Source organism: Dasypus novemcinctus, chromosome 18 (genome assembly GCF_030445035.2).
Source record: "Dasypus novemcinctus isolate mDasNov1 chromosome 18, mDasNov1.1.hap2, whole genome shotgun sequence".
Classification (NCBI taxonomy): domain Eukaryota; kingdom Metazoa; phylum Chordata; class Mammalia; order Cingulata; family Dasypodidae; genus Dasypus; species Dasypus novemcinctus.
This window is the reverse complement of record NC_080690.1, coordinates 85,411,811-85,434,475: the sequence shown is the minus strand read 5'-3', so window position 1 is coordinate 85,434,475 and position 22,665 is coordinate 85,411,811. Positions and strand designations below refer to the sequence as shown.

General features: G+C 44.5%; 2 protein-coding genes across 2 annotated transcripts in view; both read right to left on the bottom strand.

Moving 5' to 3' along the window:
- LOC111763772 (zinc finger protein 543-like) overlaps positions 1–13,500 on the bottom strand; it is a 28,912-nt gene extending 15,412 nt beyond the window's left edge. Inside the window, 6 exon segments of the mRNA XM_058280940.2 lie at positions 29–69; positions 3,280–3,694; positions 3,697–5,127; positions 6,691–6,786; positions 11,032–11,158; positions 13,338–13,500. Coding sequence (XP_058136923.1) covers positions 3,582–3,694; positions 3,697–5,127; positions 6,691–6,786; positions 11,032–11,158; positions 13,338–13,364 — 1,794 coding nt within the window. The 5' untranslated portion in view covers positions 13,365–13,500 and the 3' untranslated portion in view covers positions 29–69; positions 3,280–3,581.
- A 4,620-nt stretch (positions 13,501–18,120) lies between these two features.
- LOC101415247 (zinc finger protein 850) overlaps positions 18,121–22,665 on the bottom strand; it is an 80,491-nt gene continuing 75,946 nt past the window's right edge. Inside the window, 2 exon segments of the mRNA XM_071209017.1 lie at positions 18,121–21,092; positions 21,094–22,663. Of these exon segments, the coding sequence (XP_071065118.1) occupies positions 20,966–21,092; positions 21,094–22,663 (1,697 nt within the window). The 3' untranslated portion in view covers positions 18,121–20,965.

The following is a 22,665-nucleotide window of genomic DNA, read 5'->3' as shown; positions in this document are numbered from 1 at the left end:
GAGCGGGAAGGACACAGACTCTACTCACCTGAGCCAAGACCGTTGAGGACATTGCTGCCGTCATGGACCCTGTGGACAGAGCAAGGCCACGGTAAGCTGGCGATCAAGACGGGTGCCACAGGCTTAACAGAGCCCAGTCCCTACCCTGGGTGGGGTGACCTCTGAAGGAGTTGCAACAGAGCCTGGATTCTCCGTTTACAATGTGTACAAGGCCTGGGATGCCCCTGTGAAGGCCACAGAGACAGGGTGCAGGTGGAGGCCCTAGCGAGCAGAACGCTGGGAGACAATCGGCAGACATCCTACATGGGGCTGCCTGTCCGCCGGTCAGGGACACAGAGCTGAGAGAGGAGCTGCTCCCTGGAAGGACCGCTTCTTGGCCCGAGGCACAGCGGTGGCCAGATCCTCCTTCCTGCACACTCCCGCTGGTGCCTTAAGAGCTGCCTGGAGAGGTGTTTGCACACTCCAACTACCACAGCAGCATGCCCAGATCTGCCACCCGTGTTTCTATGATGGGGAGGCCACAAGTCCTGCCTCCACACCATCCAGCAAAACCGACATTGACACGACACAGCTGTACTGAACAGTGACTGAGCTAGTCCACTAACTTTGTACCTATGTAATCTCACCCTATATAAACGGAGTGTATTTAGGGGAGGCACGGGCTACACCACCATTGCAGCTAGCCATCTGGACCAGCACAGTGGTCGAACCTAATGTCCCTTCAAAAGCTACAAAAGTCTTGTTAAAAATTAATGAAAAGTGGAGAAGTGAAATAATTGAGTCAAAGAATGCATAAATGGATTATGCAAAGAAGGAAAGCCATTATTACATTAGTGCCTTTACACGTCTCAGAGCAACAGATGACATTGCCTCTTAGCTCAATTACACCAGATGCCTGGAAAAATGAAGCCATGTGTCTGAAGACAACCTATTTTGAGAACCTGACAAAGTTTAACGGAAGCCTACAAACCTGAATGACATCATTCAGGAAGATATTTTTATTATACAATAGTCATATAATAAAACTGGATAAACTGTTAATGACTGAGTGGGATCCTAGTAATATGCCAGTATCTTTTGACCCTTACTTTTCAAGTTATATCTACTGCTGTACTGCAAATAAGTGTGACATTGGCCTTACTGTTAAGATTCAACTACCTCAGGTAAACAAATCTAAAGATAACTGATAACTGTGATATTGATGATCAACGTGGGGAGACTGAATTCAAGCCTCCTTAGCCTGGCCTGAGGAAGAAATGGATTTAGCTAGCCATCAACCAATTTGTATACTAAATAGTTCTGCACAAATATATCATAAGATAAAATTAGCAGATCAAGGAGTTAAACAAGTAATCAAATAAGTTCAAAAATGTGAAACTGGATGTAATGGTTTATTGGATTAGTTGTTTCTTTAAATTTAACTCTGTCCCACACTGGCTCCTCCATCTGTTAGGCCTTTTCATACTTATACTATTGCTGTATCTGTTATATAAATGCTAAATATAGATGCTCAGACAACATGATCGCTTTTCCTGTAAGAGATGAGGCCAAGGGCTTGGGGATTGCCTGTACAGTAAAGGACTTATCTTGCCCAAAGAAAGGTTTAGCCCTTGTTCCCAACTCTTGAACTCTTGGGAGGTAACTGCTAAATCCTTGGACTATCCTGCCTGATAAGAGTGTCTCTGTTTACCTGGGGGCCTTGGGCCATGATAGTCTATGCCTACTATGTGCTTTCTGGTGGGAGGCTTTGGGCCATGCGGTCTCAACGTGACCCCTCTGGAGGGGCTGAAGATGGAGGTCAGATATGCTCTAAGTCAATTTTGTCTACATGAGCCCCAGTAAAAACTCTGGACACCAAGGCTCAGAGAGGTTAAATGTAATTTCTATCAAAATCCCAAAATGATGTTTTGGACATATAGACAAGCATAACCTAAAATTTATACAGAAATCTAAAGGAGCTGGGATAGCTAAATCAATTTATAAAATGAAGCATGAAGAGAAACTGGTCACAATACCCATTTTAAGATTAACAAAATAGAATAAACAAGATAGTGTGGTTCTGGCAGAGGTTTAGACACACAGATCAATGGAAGAGTATAGAGAACTAAGAAATGAACCAACACAAATATGCCTAACTGCTTTTTATGAAAAAGCAAAAGAAGTATTTGCAATAATGGCATAGATTAAAAGAACATAGAACGGCTTCTGCTCATAATGGTACTATACGTTGGTCAACTAAAAGACTCTAAGGATTCAAAGTGAGTACAGGTTATTTTTATCTCTGTATAATATTCTTCTTAATGTAATACATCACATATAGCTAAAAAACTACCCTCAAAGAATATACCAAAAGAATTCCAAAATATCCCACCAAAAGAATTCCAAAATATCCCAACCAAAGAGCATATCAAGGGCTGAATCCATGGTGAGAATTGTGAAACTCACACTACCTGCATATGCATATTTGAGTTAGCTTGCAAAAATTCCCATCATTTTATGGCATGTAATCACAGTCTTCACACAATATTTTATAAGGTTAAAAATAAAATCCATTCTCTGTGATTATTTGACATCATTAGCCTTTAACTTAATTTAGTTATGTTTTATATTATCCTAGTCCTAAGTCAACCACTAGAAAACTGTTGAGGTGGACTTGGAGAAGCCTCTAAAAAGGATTAAAGAAGGTGAGAAACCTCATTGAGAGAAAAGAATTAAGACTCAACTGGATTACAATAAATTTTAAACAAAAACCTGGTTCTGGAAAAAAAAAATACTCAACTGGGAAGGTCACACAGCTACACTGTCACCCCCATACCACAGATAAAATTTAAAAATTAAACGAGCAGACTGGGATCAAGAAAAATGGAAGTGTTGGTTATCTCCTTAAATACAAAATATTTCATGATTCAAGCCCTTGCATTTCTCATAGAGATGTATGTTGCTCAAGGGTAGACACAATGTTGTAGGACCAAGAAGGCCTTCAAGAAATGTTGCTATGGGGGGAGAAGTGGGAAGAGGGGGGTGGGAGGTATATGGGGACCTCATATTTTTTGAATGTAATATTAAAAAAAATAAAGACGAAAAAAAAGAAATGTTTTCAGATCTGCCCTCAACTGTGTAACTCTCCTGGCACTAGACATCAAGGCATGTATATGCAAGACAAACAAAGGAGATAAAGCCAATTTACCTCTGAAAGCATACTCCCCTCTCACCATATAAAACAGGGGGTGAGAAGCTGTCATAGGCTTGGCGGGGATGTCTGAAAGAAGCTGCACTTACATTTTTCCCTTCTTCTCTACATCTTCTTTCTTCTCATAAATTTTCCTGAGATAACTTTGTAGTGTAAACTAAGGAGAAAGATGCAGCTGATGGTATTCCTAAGTTCACAATAATCGCTGGGTTTCTCTCCTGGATTCTCTCATGGACAATAAAGCTTGGGCAGGGTCACTTTCCCGTGACTCTTTAGATGACAAGTGACCCAGCACAGAACACTTGTTCACAGCGATGACCCTTGTGGGGTTTCTATTTGATGTGAATGATCAGAAGCTGAGTAAGATGTTTCCTCTGGCCAAAGATGTTCCTCAGTATTTACATTCAAAAAGTTTTTCCTCGACAGGAGTTTTTGGATGTTGACTGAAGTCTGCCCACTCTGGAAAGGCCTTCCCACATCTGTAACACTGATAGGGTTTCTCCTAATATGAATCCTTTGATGCTGAGTGAGGGACGCACTGCGACTAAAGGCCTTTCCACATTCACTGCACTCATAGGGCTTCTCCCCAGTGTGGGTGATGGAGTGTCGAATGAGATTGGTGCTCCGGCAAAAGGCTTTCCCACACTGGATGCACTCGTATGGCTTCTCTCCAGTGTGAATCCGCTGGTGCCTCGTGAGGTGTGACCTGCGGTTGAAGGCCTTCCCACACTCAACGCAATCATAAGGCTTCTCGCCAGTGTGGATGCTGTAGTGTCGAATGAGGTCTGCCCTATCGCTAAAGGCTTTCCCACATTCTTTACACTCAAAAGGTTTTTCTCCAGTGTGAGTCCTCTTATGCAAAACATAAGTGGAATAGTGGGTGAAGGCCTTTGCACATTCACTGCACACATAGGGCTTCTCGCCAGTGTGAATCCTTTGGTGTTGCTTGAGGTGTGATCTGCGGTTGAAGGCCTTTCCACACTCCATACACTTGAATGGCTTCTCCCCAGTGTGGATGATGTAGTGCTGAATGAGGTCTGCACTCTCACAAAAGGCCTTCCCACATTCATTGCATTCAAAGGGTTTCACCCCAGTATGAATCTGCTGGTGCCATGTGAGATATGACCTGCGGTTGAAGGCCTTTCCACACTCTATACACTCATAAGGCTTCTCACCAGTGTGGATGATGTAGTGTCGAATGAAGCCTGGCCTATCACGAAAGGCTTTCCCACATTCTTTGCACACAAAGGGTTTTTCTCCTGTGTGGCTCCGATTATGCAACACAAAAGTGGAGCGGTGGGTGAAGGCCTTTCCGCACTCACTGCACTTATAAGGTTTCTCCCCAGTGTGAATCCGCTGGTGCCGTGTAAGGTGTGACCTGCGGTTAAAGGCCTTCCCACACTCGATACACTTATAGGGCTTTTCTCCAGTATGGATGATGTGGTGCTGAAGGAGGTGTGTGCTCTTGCTAAAGGACTTCCCACACTCTGTGCATTCATAGCGCTTCATGCCAGTGTGAATCCGTTCATGTCGAACAAGGAGGCCATTCTTGTTGAATTCTTTCCCACATTCCTTGCATTTATAAAGAGATTTTCCTTCATGAATCATGGGATTGTCACCTGATCCACCTGAGTCATGTTCATGGACAGCATCTCCTGGAGAGACCTGTTCCTGTACAAAGTTTGAGGGCACACCTTCATCTCTCCATTTACCATCAAGTTCAGGGCCTCCATTCCCAGGGAATGTCTCTTTCTGGGGGTTTATTCCTGGACTTAACTTTCCATCTTGAATTTTCAATGGTGTCTCTTGATCCCTCACTTGCCCCAACCTGGAGTCCCTTGAGACGCTCTGTGTCAGTAGTTCCTGGAGTGAGATTTCCTCAGGCAAGGCCAGGTAAGATGTGGTAGGTGCTATTATTTCAGGTTTTGCACAATCATCTGAAGGGAACCCAATACACAAAAAGGTCTATTAGTGACAGTAACATAGAAGAAACAAAATCACCATTTTGGTGAGATCATGATGATGGAAAGAAATGGTATGTCTGTGCCTACTGTGTTCTGATATCTTGGAAACCCAGGGTTGCAATTTCTTTCTTCTCTAGCTCTACACTCTTGAAACCTTTAGAGAGAAATCCAGAGGGAGACAGAGTCTGGAGTAGAAACTCTTGCTGATAGTAAAGACTGAGGATGGACAGACAGAATAATGATGACGTGTGGGGAATCTGCTCTAAGTGAGGACATCTCAAGGTGCTAACAGAGCCAAGAGATGGGACATTTAATGCAGCCCAGCTGGGAGACAAGAGAGAGATCTGGGAGATTCCCAGCAGGGGTGTCTCATGAGCTGAGCTCGAATGGAGAGGCAGAAGGTACCAGGCAGAGAAAGTGAGAAGGGCATTACAGCCTTAGGAGACAGAAGATACAAAGCCATGGAATCTTGAAAGAATCCAGGAAATTGCAGTGCTTGAGAGGAAAGTGTTGGTAAGAATGTGGTGGGGGAAGGGAGGCAAGGGAAAGTTGATTCCCAAGGTTCTGACTTAGGTGACAGTGGAGATGGCTACTGCCACTCCCAAGACAGACTTAAAAGGCAAAAGTGAGCAGACTCTGGGTGGACATATTGAGTCTGGGATACTTGAGGAACAACTAAAATTTCAGCTAGTCTGATCGAGTATCTGATTGACAATCATAAAGAGGAGAGGATGGAAATGGTGGGAATAAATAATATTGACAGTTGATTCTTGCTGAACCATGTTCTATGGGTCAGGTACTGTGCTAGGGAGTTTCATGGATTATCTAATTATATCCTGAAACAAGACAATAGAAACTGTCATTACTACGGTTTTTCAGAATGGATTGAGAGTAACAGACCACATAGATGTTCACAAACTACTTATTTGCTCTTTTCCTTGGGTGTTAACACATTGCCCAGCCTTAGGTACTTAAATATAACCAAATTCCTAGCTTCTATCAGTGTAATGTGAGTGGAATGGAACTGTGTGGAAGTGGGTCTGACTTCTCTCCTAACTCTCATTTGAATTAACTGTAACTGTAAAAGCATACACTGATCATAGAAGGCACCTGGGTCTCTGAATACTGTGTGGTCCCAAGCTCCCCACCGACTCAAAAAGACCAACACATTAGTTTTCTATTACAGCAGCTAGCTTTAACTCAGTCAAGCTTACATACCAAGATAAAACAAGATCATGCACCTTCCCCTGGGTTACAAGGCTGGGAGTGGCAAAGCCAGTTTTTAAGCCCAAGCAGTTGAGGCCCAGAGCCTGATCCTGCCTAATAAATCCCACTCCTCCCCAGAAGCAAGCAAAGATAGTGATGGAAGAGGGAGGGCAGAGGAACCACAGGTCAAAGGGCTCCATGGCTCTCAAATTCCCAGAAAGAAAACAAAAGATGCCACCAACAGGAGTGCAAGGCCAGCGGCCTCCTTGTGACCTGAAGGCTACAGAGACCCCTGCCACAAACACACTCGTCTGGATGTTATCGGCCTACCTGCACAGGTACTTTGGGAGAGGTCTTTCTTCACTGTCCATCGCTCCTGCTTGTGCTCCAGCTGATAAATCGGTTCAGGTGTAGGAACAGAATATCCTGTTCATACAGAAAGATGGTACAGATTTCAATGAGACATAGATAAGCCTCTCAATCCTGTCTGAGACTTCAGGATGGGGACAAGTCCTCAGAATGAAGGCTGTTCCCACCCAGGCAAACAAAATGCTAATCTGTGACCTGAAAATCCAGGCCACAAATACCTTCTTGGGCTCCAAAGATTATAGACAGTAGTGCTAGCTATTTCCCTCTGACATCATACTATAGACTCTCCACACTGTTCAGAAGTAACCATGGGGACCAGGGAAAATGACTTCCCCTCCTTCCAGAAAGTGTTTTGTAATAATCCAAGCCAGTGAATCTCAAACTCCTTGTGCATTAGAACTACATGGGGCTCTGTGGTTCCCACCAAGGGACAATGAAACCATGTCTCTGAGAATGAGACCTGGGCATCAATCATTTTAAAAACTCCTTGGGGGAAACGGACTTGGCTCAGTGGTTAGGGCATCCGTCTACCACATGGGAGGTCCACGGTTCAAACCCCGGGCCTCCTTGACCCGTGTGGAGCTGGCCCATGCACAGTGCTGATGTGTGCAAGGAGAGCCCTGCCACGCAGGGGAGCCCCACGCGCAAGGAGTGCGGCCCATAGGAGAGCCGCCCAGGGCGAAAGAAAGTGCAGCCTGCCTAGGAATGGCGCCGCCCACACTTCCCGTGCCGCTGGCAACAACAGAAGCGGACAAAGAAACAAGAGGCAGCAAATAGACACAGAGAACAGACAACCGGGGGAGGGGGGGGGATCAAATAAATAAATAAATCTTTAAAAAAATAAAAATAAAAATAAAAACTCCTTGGGTGATTTTGTATCCAGGCTGGTTTCCATTCACTTGCAAATCGAATCCTCAATCATAAGACTGAGACATGCAGGTGACCTAAGCCAGTCACTCTTTGTGAAAAGAAAGCCTTTATTCCAGGAAGGCCAAATGACAGGGCCTGTTGACGCCACTGAACTGTAGCACCTGGCAACTCCTGTTGAGGACAAGAAGAGTAAGCAAAGAAACAGAGACTTGAACCGTCACCCACCAAACTGGGAACTAGATCTCTAAACTGGGAACTAGATCTCTATACCTCTCGTTAGGTGAGATCATGAACTGCCTTCAAGATGAAGCCCATCTGAAGTAGTCTTATATTAGATACAGCCAAACATATCTACTGATAGGGACGATGTGAGAATTCTGTAGAGAAGTCAATGACAGGTACGTGGACCCAAAGGAGGCTTGATTGAAGACCATAAACCACCACCCAAGATTCAGTCAGCCGACACTCAGCAAATGCTCACTGATGTGTGCTATATGCCCAGCACCGAGCTCAGGACTGAGCAGTGAAAAAGTAAATGAGACCTTCCTTAAGCTCCACATCATGCTCTCTGACAACTCAGGGCCTTTGCACATGCTGGTCCCTCTACCTGGAGCACTACTGTCCCCTCTACAAGTTTCACAAGCTCCCTCTCTTTTTAGGTCTCAGTTCAAATGTCACTTCCTGACAGGATTTCTTTTAAGTGTGACTCCTGAGCCTAGGTGCTTAATCAATTTGCCCTGCTATCAAAGAATTCGTAATGTTAGTAGTAAATATAAAATAATACTCTAGGGATGCAACCATGTCATAGGGAGCATGCCAAACATTTTAATGCACCATTTACAACCCAAATTACAGGGGAATGGATGTGGCTTAAGCATTTGAGTGCCCACCTCCCACACAGGAGGTCCCAGGTTTGGTTCCCAGTACATACTAAAGCAAAAAAAAAAAAAACCCAGACAGACGAGCGAAAAACAAGCAGACAATGAGGACAAACAATAAGCAAGAAAGACAAGGAAGTCATCTCAGGGGGGAAGCTATTGAAAAAAAACTGAATTACATTTATGGTCTAATTTAGAGAAGTACTGACATATATAAAATCTTTAATCCAGGAACAAGGTATGTGTCTTCATTGACCTAAGTCTTTTTTTAGGATTTAAGCAGTTTTTAAAATTGTTTGTTCTGCAGCCCCTGCACTAAATGATGACTTTATTTTAGATTTCCTCGCGGCAATCCCTAAGGTATGAACTGAGATGGGCACTTTATGGATGTATTAACTGAGGCTCAGCAGATGAAGTGACTGGCTGAAAAGCACTCCTGGTATGGTGGAGCCAAGATGGAAACCCACGTACATCTCTGTGCTGTTTAATGACACAGCTCTGCAATATTGCTCTAGAAGGGGCTGAGCCCAGGCACAAGGATGACAGTATCAACAACAGCACTGATGGAAGCAGGGTGCCCACTGACAACCTGCACAGCAGGCCTGTCCTCAGCCCTTTCCCTACAGTATTCTGATAGCCGCTCAACATCCCTGAGAAATAGATACTTATTACCCCATTTTACACATGAGAAAGCAGAGGCAGAAGGGTTCAGTAACTTTCTCAGGGCTGTACAACTCAAAAGAAACAGAGCTGGGATGGAGCAACGGGTGGTCTGGTTACAGACCCTGGTCTCCCAGCCGCTATTAATACAACAAGGAAGAAACAGCTTACAGGCCTGAGTGGGGCTGGCAGCCTCAATGTGGTCCACAGGAATGAGGAGGAAAAGGTGAGCAGGAGGATTTAGTCTTCAGCCAAAAGGGTCCAGAGGGAAGGGCATGGTGATTCTGTTTGTTTTTTTAAAGATTCATTATTTATTTATTCCCCCCTCCACCGCCCGTTGTCTGCTCTCTGTGTCCATTTGCTTTGTGTTCTTCTGTGACTGCTTCTATCCTTATCAGCAGCACTGGGAATCTGTGTTTCTTTGTTGAGTCATCTTGTTGTGTCAGCTGTGACACAACAAGCTGTGTGTGCAGCGCCATTCTCGGGCAGGCTGAACTTTCTTTTGTGCTGGGTGGCTCTCCTTATTGGGTGCACTCCTTGCGCGTGGGGCTCCCCTACATGGGGGACACCCCTGCGTGGCACAGCACTCCCTGTGTGCATCAGCACTGCGCATGGGCCAGCTCCACATGGGTCCAGGATGCCCGGGGTTTGAACCGCGGACCTCCCATGCGGTAGGCAGATGCCCTATCCATTGGGCCAAGTCTACTTTCCATGTGCATGGTGATTCTGACATCAGCATTTCATAAGCCACTAAAAAAATTAAAAATTGGGAATCCTTCCCAGTGACTTTGTCAAATTTAGACATTTATGCAAACATCAAATATCATTTGCTTCTACTACGTTTTCCAAAAGGACTTGTAATGCTAAAAAATGCAGAAGACTGCAGCTCAAGATGAAGGTGTGTCTTCTAAATTGACAGATTTGCTTTTAGCACTCCCTGTGTTGGCTGTAGTTTCCTCACACTGACTCTGGTGGGGATGCCATGAGAAGTCCAGGCGTGGGGCAGGAACAGCGCCTGCAACGGGCTGCGCACGTGGTCGGTGCCAAGAGGACCTCAGCTGGGATAACTATTAACTGCTTTTCTGTATTATTTTTCTTAGATTTCTCCAAAAAGGGAATGTTGTATTGCTCTGGTAAATGGGAAAACTGGAGGTACTTGCCTTGATGGACGGTTACTATGAAACTGTAACAATGAAATCAAAACAACCCTATTAAATACCAGATAGTGCATACAGTCTGCTCAGGGCTGTGAGCCAGAGGCTGTTTCCTCTGTTGAAAAAAGGGAACTAGCAACAGTTCATGAAAGTTAAAGGCTCAGCATTAAACCCAGACTTTCTCTCAATAACAAAGTCCTGTGCATTGCAAGGATGTTCAGCAGCATCCCTGGCCTACTAAATGCTAGTGGTAGTCTCACCCCAAGTAGGGAGGAAAAAAAATGCATCCAGACATTGCCCAATTCTCCTGGAGCAGCAGCACTGCTCTACGCTGATTTCTCATACCAACTGGTAGAAAAGGCCAATGTGAAAAGAAAGGGCCCCAAGTAGACCCACAGAGAGAAGCAAGGACTAGAAACCTGGAGGTCAAGCATAATACTCAGTTTCTCTCAGTTCCTGTATCTGTCTCTCATGGGACCTTTTAAAAACCTCCTTTTCCATTCAACACATTCTTCTTCTTTGGCTATAAGCCATTTTGAGGGGGAATATGTTTCTTCCCATGATCCCTGATTGAGAAACATGGAGACCAGACTGGAAGAGGTGAGACTACAACATGACTATGGCTCTGGGGAAGACAGAGGGTGGGCTCTATGGATTTTCTCAACCAGCCAGGGCTGGGGCAAGTGCGAGGAATGAAGGAGACTGTGGGTCTCCCACATGGTGCAGTAGTGAGGCCTTACCCAGAGAGACCAGGAATCCACAGGTCTCCCGCATCACTTCCTGGTACAGTGTCCTCTGGGCCAGATCCAGCTGTCCCCACTCCTCTGAGGTGAAAGTCACAGCCACATCCTCAAAGGTCAGCAACACCTGGAAAAAAAAAACCCAAAAAGCAGTAGTGCTGGTTTTGGGCTTTGGATGGTATTAGAGCATGTCTCTGTGCCACTGATAAAGGTACAGAGATACTCCAGGCCCAAGTCATCAAGTACATCCCGAAGGTCTAGCTGCATGCGGATGCTGCCTTGGAAAGAATACAACACTGCAGGAGAGAAAAGCCTCCTATGTAGGAGACAGGCTGTCAGAGAACGACACAAGACAATGACAATCCAGCACGGACAAAGGATGGTGATGACGATGATATCAACAATGGCGGTGGCAGCAGCGCACTTGAGCTTCACTGGTCCTCACTTGCTCACTGTGTGCCCCGCTCCATGCTGAGAGCTCTGCCTGCCATTCTGACAAAACTAGACCAGCTCTGAAGTCAGACCTTGGCATCTGAATACAGACTCTTGAAACCAACACTTTCTTGCTGCATAAAACCATTGAAACATCACTTCATTTCTCTGAGCATCGATTTCCAGGTCAATATAATTATTTATGCCACTTCATCAATAGCTGTTAGAACCTGAAAATAAAAATCTTCGTAAAAGAAACACTCAGGTGTCTGATCGTAGCCTGTGACGTAAACATCATTGTCATCTCCATGTCACGGTCAGAGACCTGAGCACAATGGAGTCACACCAACCTACCAGTCACATGCCTCACAAGCAGGGGCAGGATCTGAACACAACCTCTGGTCCAGGGTCCAATCATGGAGCCCTGACATTCCTCCATCACCACAGAGGAGTCAGAGTAATGAGATTGTGAAGGAGCACCACGAATTTTTCCTGTTAAATCTATTTCAAGAACCCTAAATATATTACTATGGCCCTGGGCAGAGGAGCAGAGTTATCATCACCCACCTCACAGGGGTGGCAACTGCCTGGGGAGGGTCCAGTTCCCGGCACCAGTGGCTTCACAGGTTCTGAGGGAGAGTCCACAATGAACCACCAGCCTCTTTTCCTTCCTGAATCTTGATAGCACATGTCCCTGAGGCCAGGACACCTCAGGACCAGGAGAGAGGAGTAGCAGCCAATGCAGACTGTGGCCACGACAGCATGGGCCTTGGACTGGCCACCATGTCTTTTTTGGTGGGATGAACATCCACAAAAGGACAACACAATCTCGCCCTCTCAGGACATGCCTCAGAAGATGCAGAACCATGGCACCTGCCAGGCCTTCTAGGGATTCCTTGAACACAAACATACTCTGCCTCTGCCATAGAGTTCAGCTCCCTCAGCCCAGATGTCTCCTCTCCTCGTGCCCAAGACCACCTACTGGAAGGAAGCCAGGTATCACATCCAGATCTCACTATCCCTCTGTGGAGAAAGCAGTGGGTAAAACAGGTGGGTGGCCAGCAGATTAGGTGTTAGCTGGTGCTACTTAAGAGCTGCATGAACGTGGGCAAATAAGCGAATTTCTCTGAGCCTTAAGTTCCTTCGCATAAAACACTGATAATAACAGGACCTAACTCTAAGAAGTTGAGGACTAAATGATATATGCCTGCTATTCAGCTCACACCAAGGACTCAAAAAGGCCAGCTATTATGGTTCTTTGGTTATGATTGTTATTTTTCCTGTCTCAAAAGCATACTGGAAAATTTTTAACACAGCAGCTTTAAAAAATATGAATTTTTTTGTCAGATTCTCTACACACAAAAAAGCCAGACCATGGGCAAGGGGTTAAGGAGCCGCTTTAGCCTGCAAAAGGTCTCTCCAAAGCATGGAATCTAATCAGAAACCAGAAAGATGTGAAAGGGCAGCTCTGTATGGATGGGAAAACAGTGTCCGGGGCAAGGCTGGAAGATGGTCATTCAAGACTAGCGTGGTCAGGTTGGGGTGGGTGTCTGGAGATCAGCGAGTCAGGGAAGAATGGACGGGACAAGGTTGGAGAGGTCGGCCAGGGTAGAACGGATAGGGACCCGCAGGCCTTGACGGTGCAGGGTGGGTTGGATTCATTACACGTGGAATGGAGTCCCCGGAGGAGCACCATTCTTACGTTGACCACAGACTGAGCGCCTGCCATGCCCGCAGAGTCAACGGTAAGCTGGCGCCACTTGCCGTGAACAAAGGACAACCAAGAGCATCCTCAGGGGCTGGGGTTCCGGCCTTCCCCGGGCCCGCTCCGACCCGGCGGGACAGCAGCCTTTCCCACAGCCCCGTCCGCTCACCTGCGCCGGGCCCGACGGCGCCGCCATCCAGGGACGCAGGCGACGGGGCGGCGGGCGACCCGGCGGGGCCTCGGGCTGGCGCCCACCCCTGCCGTCCGCCGGCGCCGCGCTCAGGCCAGGCCCGCAGGGCGCCGGGGCTCTGGGTCGGAGCCCGGCCGCGGCGTCGCGGAGGCAGAGCCCGCGCTCCTCGGGAGCCCTGCGGACCGCGCCCAGGGGAAGCTGCCGGCCCGCGCTCGCCTCCCGGCCCCTGGACTCACCGCCACGGGCGTGACGTCACCGCGAGGAGCCGGAAGCCCGGCCCCGGCGGGCACAGCCTTCTGGGTAATGTGGTTTCCGGCGCGGGGCGCCTCCCAGGCGTGGTCCCCGCGGTCGACGTCGAGGGCGCAGCCGCCACCTCAGAGCTACGTCTTTGCGGTGGGCACTCCTCGAAGGGTGCTTCCCTGGCTCCCAAAGCCTCCTCTCGGATCCTCTCGCAGGGGATACGCTTAAAAGAGCAGCCAAAAAAGCCGCCTAGAGGACGTCGGAGTCCCGCCCCTCCCGGGCCTCCTGGGCCCAGTTGCCCGGAACCAACGAAGAGTGCATTTGCCACCCGCCCCGAGAGGGAGGGCTTGGACAGAAGCTCAGGACTCGTTTCGACTGTGGTCAGTTTGAAACACCTGTGCGCCCTCAAAGTATGTGTCGTGTACGCAGTTCAACATATGAATAAACTTTGGAAGAGGATTCCGGCTTGGAAAGATGAATTTGGGAGTTACTAGCTTCCACTGATCTTTCAAGTCATGACACTAAGTGAGATAATCAAAGGAATGAGTGCGGATGGAGAAAAGAATGGACAGGACGAATCCTGGACCAACCCAACGTTAAATTAAAGTCTCAACAATCATCCGAAAGGTTATTGCAGTCTTAGAAGTCATCTTTGAATATCAGGGGTTTGTTTTGTTTTGTTTGAGTATTGTTTTTCAAGCCATGGCCCTGATGGTATCAAGTTCCAGACAGAGAAAGGACCAGAGCAACAGCTGCAAAGAGAAACGAATCTAGGCCCATTGCCAGAAAGGACAATCCCTGGTGATTCTCTGGCAGAGGTCGTTTACTCTGGTTCTCCTATGTGCTCTTTCATCTCTTCTATCTGAATCCAGCTGCTCCTCTGAAAACCACCCCTAACTATCCCTTTACTTCCACCTTGACTACTCTTCTCTGGAGTGCAGTCCAAGTACACAGGTAAAGTTTCCACCTTGTAATCCTGGTGCTTGTTCACTGTCCTTCCTTCTCTAACTGGGACTTGAATCCTTTGTGGCCAAAATGAAGATGGGTTTCCTTGAACTGAGCCAGATATACACTGTCAAATTTCCCCTTGTCCAACAGATGTCCAATAAAAAGTCATTGTTAAGCCCCACCTGACAGGAAAGAAAGGAAAGACCTATTCTGGAGTTGAGAGGTACAGTAGGGATCCCAAGTGTTCACCTTCCTCTCACTCTGATCACTCTCCCTCCCTCAACCTTCACTCTGCCCTGCCATTTCATTCACAAGGCTTAGCTCAGGTGTTCAATCAGGACAAGAGCTCTCCACTCCCCACAGCTTGCTCTACTTCATCCCTTCCTAGTTGATATTCCCACTTCCTCTTCCAGATACAAAGCCAAAGACACTCATATGCTTGGGATCCTGGGCTGGTTTAGGACCTCAGAAGCTGTTGAAAAATGATATATTGTCCCTTTATTCTATGTTCCTTCCCTTCTTCAGGCCCCTTCATATCAGCCCTCATATCAGCCTTGGGTGACTCTTGAAAACAAGAGATGAGGCACAATGGCTCCTTCCTGGGACTCCCTAGAACTGGGTGTTCAGGTGCCAGTGATCCTGAAAAGAAGGGAGGGGTAACATTCAGGAAGATCTGGAGAGGAACTGGGCAGGTACCTCACTTAGAGGTTCCTCCAGTACTCACGTCCCTGGAATCCACTGCATTGTGGGGAATCTTGGTCATGCAGGGGAATCTTGGTTAATAGATTCCCCAAACTAGCCCCATTTGCTAAGCAGATATTAATAGTTCCTGAGTTCCATGGTTGAAATCTCTGAGACTGTTGGTAGCTGGTGCCCAATAGGAAACTGGAAGCAGAAACCTCTGCCAAGGGGTGGAGCAGTATTGCCAATGACTTGAGAAGGTGCCAGTGAGACGTGAGGAGGTGACCCTGTAGGGATGCAGGGATTGAATAGACAAAGGGAAAACAGGAGTGGAGGCATGAGGCCAGAGAGAAGGGCATAGATATGATGAAGGGTGCATAGTGACTGTGATACAAAGGAGCCTTTTTCATTTGTTTGGAAATCTGCTCTAAAATCAACTTGTGATTTTCTGCGGTCTCGGGCTGGGAAGTAACAAATCACATTGAACCAAAAAAACATCCAGTGTTTCTTCAGTTACAAACAAAATGAATATTTCCATGCTGCTACAATATCCTCACCAGTATTTCCTAAAAGGCCTTTTAAGAACACCTTTCCGACATTACCACTTCATCTTTCACCCAAGAACTCACCGTGGATCAGGAATCCCATCTGTTCAGCCATTTAATTCTTTTGGACTCCATTGTACAAAGTGGATACTGCTGTCACTTGGTTCAAAGAGAAAATTATGTGTACAAACAACCTTAAAAGAACACATAAAAGGACTTTCTGATAAAGAACAAAGATTTGTGGATAAACTTTACACTGGTTTAGTACAAGGGCAAAGGGCCTGCTTAGCAGAGGCCATAACTCTTACAGAATCAACTCATGAAAGGAAAAAAGAGTTAGCCCAGGTGCTTCTTCAGAAAGTATTAGTCTACCACAGAGAACAAGAACAGTTAAATAACGGAAAACCACTAAAAAAAACAAAAACAAATAAAATCAACTTGTTAGGAACCAGAAACCTGAGAGTAAAACCTCCCTGAGTTGCTAATATTATAAGAAATCTGAAGCTTACTGAAGCCAAGCAAAGAACAAAAATTCTTACAGTTGGGTTGAGAACCAAGATTGGGGGATGCTCAATTACTTCTCCTTGTCCTCAGTGGTTATCTGGGAACATCCCTCTACACGAATCTCCCCTTTGGGCATTAACTTAGCTGGCTACAGCCAGCTACCCTAATCCCACCATGCTGTTTTCTGGATGTTTGTCCTCACAAAAAGCACCATTAAAAGGAAATGGTTTTTCTGAGTAAAATGTAGCCCAAAGGACCCCTGGGAAATAATTGCAGATTCAGAGTCAGTCCTGAAATCAGGTCTCTTGGATTTTTTTTTTAGGTGGTATTGGGGGTCGAACCCGGGATCTTGTACATGGGAAGCAGGCGCTAAACCATCTGCTCCTTTCTCATAAAATTTCTTAAGAGGGAAGCGGATGTGGCTCAACAGATAGAACATCTGCCTACCATATAGACGGTCCAAGGGTTCAATACCCAGGGCCTCCTGGCTTGTATGGTGAGCTGGCCCACGTGCAGTGCTGCTGCGCAAGGAGTGCGGACCAACGCAGGGATGCCCCACATAAAGGTGCCCCCATGCAAGGAGTGGCCCCTGTGCAAGGAGAGCCACTCTGCGCGAAACCACAGCCCACCCAGGAGCAGAGCCATACACATGGAGAACTGACACAGCAAGATGACACGACAAAAAAAGACACAGATCCCCAATGATGCCTGATGAGAATACAAGCAGACACAGAAGAACACACAGCAAATGGACAGAGCAGATGATGGGGCGGGGGGACGGGGGAACGGGGGATGGAGAAGAGAAATTTTAAAAAAAAATCTCTTAAGAAAGAATTCTAGGAGAGAGACTTACTCTGAGCAGTGAAATAGAAAAAGTCATTTTGCTTTGCTACCATCAAAGTCCAAACATGAGAAGTGTTAAGTCTGCCACCTTGATATGATTCCCTCCAAATGCCCATGAACTGCTGCTTAAGATTTTTTTTTTTAAATAACATGATCCACTCTGAATGTGAAAGTAAAAATAATGAAGTAGAGGATGGAAATTTCGGTGAGATTGATAGCTGAATTGATAAATGTTTATAAATAGGTGTTGCTTCAAAATTTGTGAATTAATTCAGTTAATTATCCAGTTGCCCTCCAGCAACTTTTTACTACTCATTTACATTGGGACACTTAATGGCATCTCTTTTTGGAAGCAAACACAAACTAGAACCAGGTCGGGAAGAATCATTAGAAGAAATAATTGATATGTGTTTTGTTATAAGAGAACGTGTTTTGTTATAGGGGAATATATTTGTTACCCTTTCTTATCCTCACCAGCAGCTGTCATGTCCACATAACCAATATGCTGGGCAGACTTGTGGGCACCTCACATTCTCTTGTTCCTTAAACGCCACAGACATGAGGCTGCATTCCATGCTAAATAATTCTTACATCCTGTCTTGTCAGCCTTAAAACTAAAAAAAAAATTTTTTTCTTGTATTTTTGGAGGTTATTCATTGTAATACCTAAAACAACTTCATAAAAGCTTGAAAGATGGACTCAAAAACACTATTATATATAAATCACAGTGAAATTCTAAAAAATGTTCGACTCCAAGAACAGTAAATACAGAGGAACAAGAAACAGAAGAAACAGAAATAAAATCATAAAATGGCAGACTTAAGCATTAGCATCAATAATTACTTTAAATGTAAGTGGCCTAAGTATACCAATTAAAAGACAGATTGCCAGAATGAATTTTTAAAAATGACCTAAATATATGCATCTACAAGAAACTTACTTCAAATATAACGATACAGGGAGGTTGAAAATAAAAGGACGAAAAAAAGATAAGCCATTCAAACATTAGTAAAAAAATTTACAAGTGGCTACATTAATATCAGGTAAGTATACTTCAGAGCAAAGAAAATTAACAGGGGCAAAGAGGTACATTACATAATGCTAAAAGGCTCAATATGCCAAGACAAGGCTTTTTTTCAAACACCCACAGAACACACAAGATATACCATATATACTCATTCATAAAACAACCCTCAACAAATTTAAAAGTGTTGAAATCAAACAGAACATGTGCTCTGACAAAATGTGAACCAAACTAGAAATCAGTAACAGAACAGTAACAGGAAATACTCCAAACACTTGTAATTAAACAACATGCTTCTAAAATCCAAATAATCCATGGGTCAGAAAGGAAGTTTCAAAATTAATGTAATTAACATATGGAAATTTGTGGGATGGAGCTAAAATAGTGTTGAGAGGGAAATTTATAGCATTAAATGCTTACATTAGAAAAGAAAAAAATCCCAGCAAGATTTCTTATGAATATAAATAAGCACATTCTAAAATTTATATGGAAAGTCAAGGGAAACTAGGATAGCTAAATTAAAATTTTAAAAGAAGAACAAAGAAGGAAGAACCACTTTATTCAATTTTAAGATGTAATCAAGACAGTGTGGTATTGGCAGAAGTTTGATATATAAATCAATGGAGCAATATAGAGTTACCAGAAACAGACCAATATGAATTTGTCCAACTGATTTTTTTTTTTTTTTTTTTGAGGTCTCAGGGATCAAACCCAGGATCTTGTATATACAAAGCAGATGCTCAACCACTAAGCTATACCAGCTCTACATATAAAGTACCTGGCTTTTTTTTTTTTAAGGAGGTACAGTGGATAGAACCCAGGACCTTATACATGGAAAGCAGATGCTCAGCCATTCAGCTACAGCTGCTCCCCTGTCCCACTGATTTTTTACAAAGCAGGGGCAAAAGTAACTAATGGAGGCAGGACAGTCATTTCAACAAATGGTGCTGAAACAACTGAACATCCATAGGCAAAAAAAAAAAGGAACAGTCCAAACCTCACACTGTAATACAAATGTACCTCAAAATGGATCATAGGTTTAAATGTAAATTGTAAAAACTATAAAACTTTTAGAAGGAAATATATTTGGGAACTGGTGCTAGTGAAGTATTCTCAGTCATGCCATCAAAAGGTTTAAAAAGTACATTCACAATAAAAAGATGGTATAAAGCAATACGGAATGGCTCTGCCCACAACAGTAACGCAAAACCACGTGTTGATTTAAAGGGCTTGAGAAAAGTTTAAAGTGAGTACATGTTTACTTTTACATCTTTCTCTGCAATATAATCAGTAGTAACACTTATTATTCCATACAGTTAAAAAACTAGGTTCAAAGAAAATTCTATGGAGGAATTCCAAAATTCCCTGACTAAAGATGGCAGCAAGGGACTAAGTCCATGGTGATAATTATGGAACCCACATATACTACATATACACTTCTTGGCTAGCCTGTAAAACTTTCGGTACTTTATTTTAAAGCAAGTCTAAATAGAATCTTTCATAAGATTAAAAAATAAACTTTTCTCTGTGTTGGTTTTTGAGTTTATCAAGATCCTTAATTCTGGATGTGTTTTATTTGTATTATCTCTAATTCAACACCTGTAAAACTATCAGAGTAGAGTTAGAGAAACCTTTCAATAGAGGATTAAAGAAGCTGAGAAACCCCAAAGGAAAGAATTGGGACTTATCTGGGAAGGTCACACAGCTACAGTAGCAATACTTTGCCACAAAGAAAATAAGGAATAGCCTGGGATCAAATAGAAGTATGAAAGTTAGGTGATTAAAACCATATGAATGCCAATGATGGTTAAGAATTTCTTCACCTGAACAAAACATGTGGTCACGTTTTAGGTGAGAGGCTGCAGCCCTGCCCTTGGTAACCATGGCAATGACTCCAGTCCCAGGAAACAGTTTATCAATGCAAACTGTATAAACTTTAAATATTCAGGGAAAATGCAAACCAAATGAGCTAAAAGCTTATCTAGAATGTATGAAGTCCATGCTAAAAGCTTACCTAGGATGTGGAAGATATAAGCTAATTCAAGCCTATTGAGAACTGAAACAAAAGAACTATTTGGCCTTTCCTCTCTGTATAAAAGGAACTCAAAAATCTTGTTCTGGGCTCGGGTTTGAAACAGAAAGCTCCCAAGTCCGGCCAGCCGTCAATAAACAATTTTTCCTTCTCAAAAAACAAAGCAAAACAAAACAAAAAACCATATGAAGAAATGATTTGATTTAAAAAAAAAAAAAATCAAAGTCTTAAACAGTCTTAAGTAGTACAATAAGATACTGACATTTGTATGTGTATATTTATCTCCTAAATATAAAATATTTCACAATACAAACCTTCATATTTTTGTATTTATGCATCTCAAGGGTAGAGACAATACTATAGAACAAAGAAGGCTTTCGGTAAATATTTTCAACGTGCCCTTGACTAAACAGTCCTGATACTGGCAGCAGTGAATATATATAAAAGAAAGAGAAAATGGCCCTTTTGTGTCAGAAACAACACTCCTCTCCCTTCAAATAAAGAATCAATGACATACAATCATAAGCTTATCATGGAAGTCTGAGAAAAAAGCTGTGTTTGCATTAATTTTTATTTTCTCCTTTATGTCTCCTTTGTATAAGGTTATCTTGAGATAAACTTACAGTATAAATTAAGGAGAAAGATAAGGCTGAAGGTTTTCCTAAGTACTCGGTAACCACTGGGCCTCTCTCCTGGATGAATTCTCACATGTATAATAAGGATCTAGGTGGGGTCAATTTCTAATATGACTCATTAGATGACAAGTGATGATCAGCCACAGGAGGTTTTCTCACGTCAGCACTTGCTGTGTTTCTCTTTGGTATAAATGATCAGATGCTGAATAAAATATCTCCTCTGGCCAAAGATATTCCTCAGTAGTTACATGTAAAAGCTCTTTTCCCAGTAGAAGGTGCTGAAGTTTGCCCACTCTGGAAAGGCCTTTCCAAATCTCTAACACTGATAGGGTTTCTCCTAATATGAATCCTTTGATGCTGAGTGAGGGATGAGCTGCGACTAAAGGCCTTTCCACATTCACTGCACTTATAGGGCTTCTCTCCAGTGTGGTTGACGGAGTGTCGAATGAGGTTTGTGCTTGAACAAAAAGTTTTCCCACACTCAGTGCATTCATAGGGCTTCTCTCCAGTGTGGATGACAGAGTGTCGAATGAGGTTTGTGCTTGAAAAAAAGGCTTTGCCACACTCGGTGCATTCATAGGGCTTTTCTCCAGTGTGAATCCGCTGGTGCCTCCTGAGGTGTGAACTGCGGTTGAAGGCCTTCCCACACTCCACGCACTCAAAGGGCTTCTCTCCAGTGTGGATGACATAGTGTCGAATAAGTTCAGCCCTATCACCAAAGGCTTTCCCACATTCTTTGCACTCAAAGGGTTTTTCTCCAGAATGGGCCCTTTTATGCAAGACAAAAGTGGAATAGTGGGTGAAGGCCTTTCCACATTCACTGCACACATAGGGCTTCTCCCCAGTGTGAATCCGCTGGTGCCTCTTGAGGTATGACTGACGGTTGAAGGCCTTCCCACACTCCATGCATTCAAAGGACTTCTCCCCAGTGTGGATGTAGTGGTGTATGAGCGCTGCGCTCTCACAGAAGGCTTTCCCACATTCACTGCATTCAAAGGGCTTCTTCCCAGTGTGAGTCTGCTGGCGCCACATGAGGTATGACCTATGTTTAAAGGTCTTCTCACATGCAAAGCATTTATAGGGATTTTCTCCTGTGTGGATGATACAGTGTTGAATGAAGCCTGGCCCATCACAAAAGGCTTTCCCACATTCTTTGCACACAAAGGGTTTTTCTCCTGTGTGGTTCCGATTATGCAAGACAAAAGTGGAGCGGTGGGTGAAGGCCTTTCCACATTCACTGCACTTATAAGGCTTCTCTCCAGTGTGAATCCTCTGGTGTTGTGTAAGGTGCGATCTGCGGTTGAAGGCCTTCCCACACTCAGTGCATTTATAGGGCTTCTCCCCAGTGTGGATCATGTGGTGTTGAAGGAGGTATGCACTCTTACTGAAGGATTTCCCACACTCTGTGCATTCGTAGGGCTTCACTCCAGAATGAATCTGCTCATGTTGAACAAGGACGCATCCCTTGTTAAATTCTTTCCCACATTCCTTGTATTTACAGAGATTTTTCTCTTTGTGAATCATGGGCTCTTTATGTGATCCATGTGAGTCACATTTAAGGAGAGAAGCTTCTGGAGAGGCTTGTCCTTGAACAACCCTTGAACATACACCATCATCTGTCCTTAAACCATCAGGTTCAGAGCTCATTTTCCCAGGGAACTTCGCCTTCTGGGAGTCTATCCCTGGTCTCAAATGTTCTTTCTGAATTTCCAATGGCCCAGTGTGATCCTCAGCTTGCCCAAATTGGGAGATCTTTAAGGCTCCCTGTGTTAGCTGCCCCCAGAGGAAGCGTCCCTCAGTCAAGGGCAGCTCAGAGGCTGTAGGCTCTGTGATCTCAAGATTTACTTTGTCACCT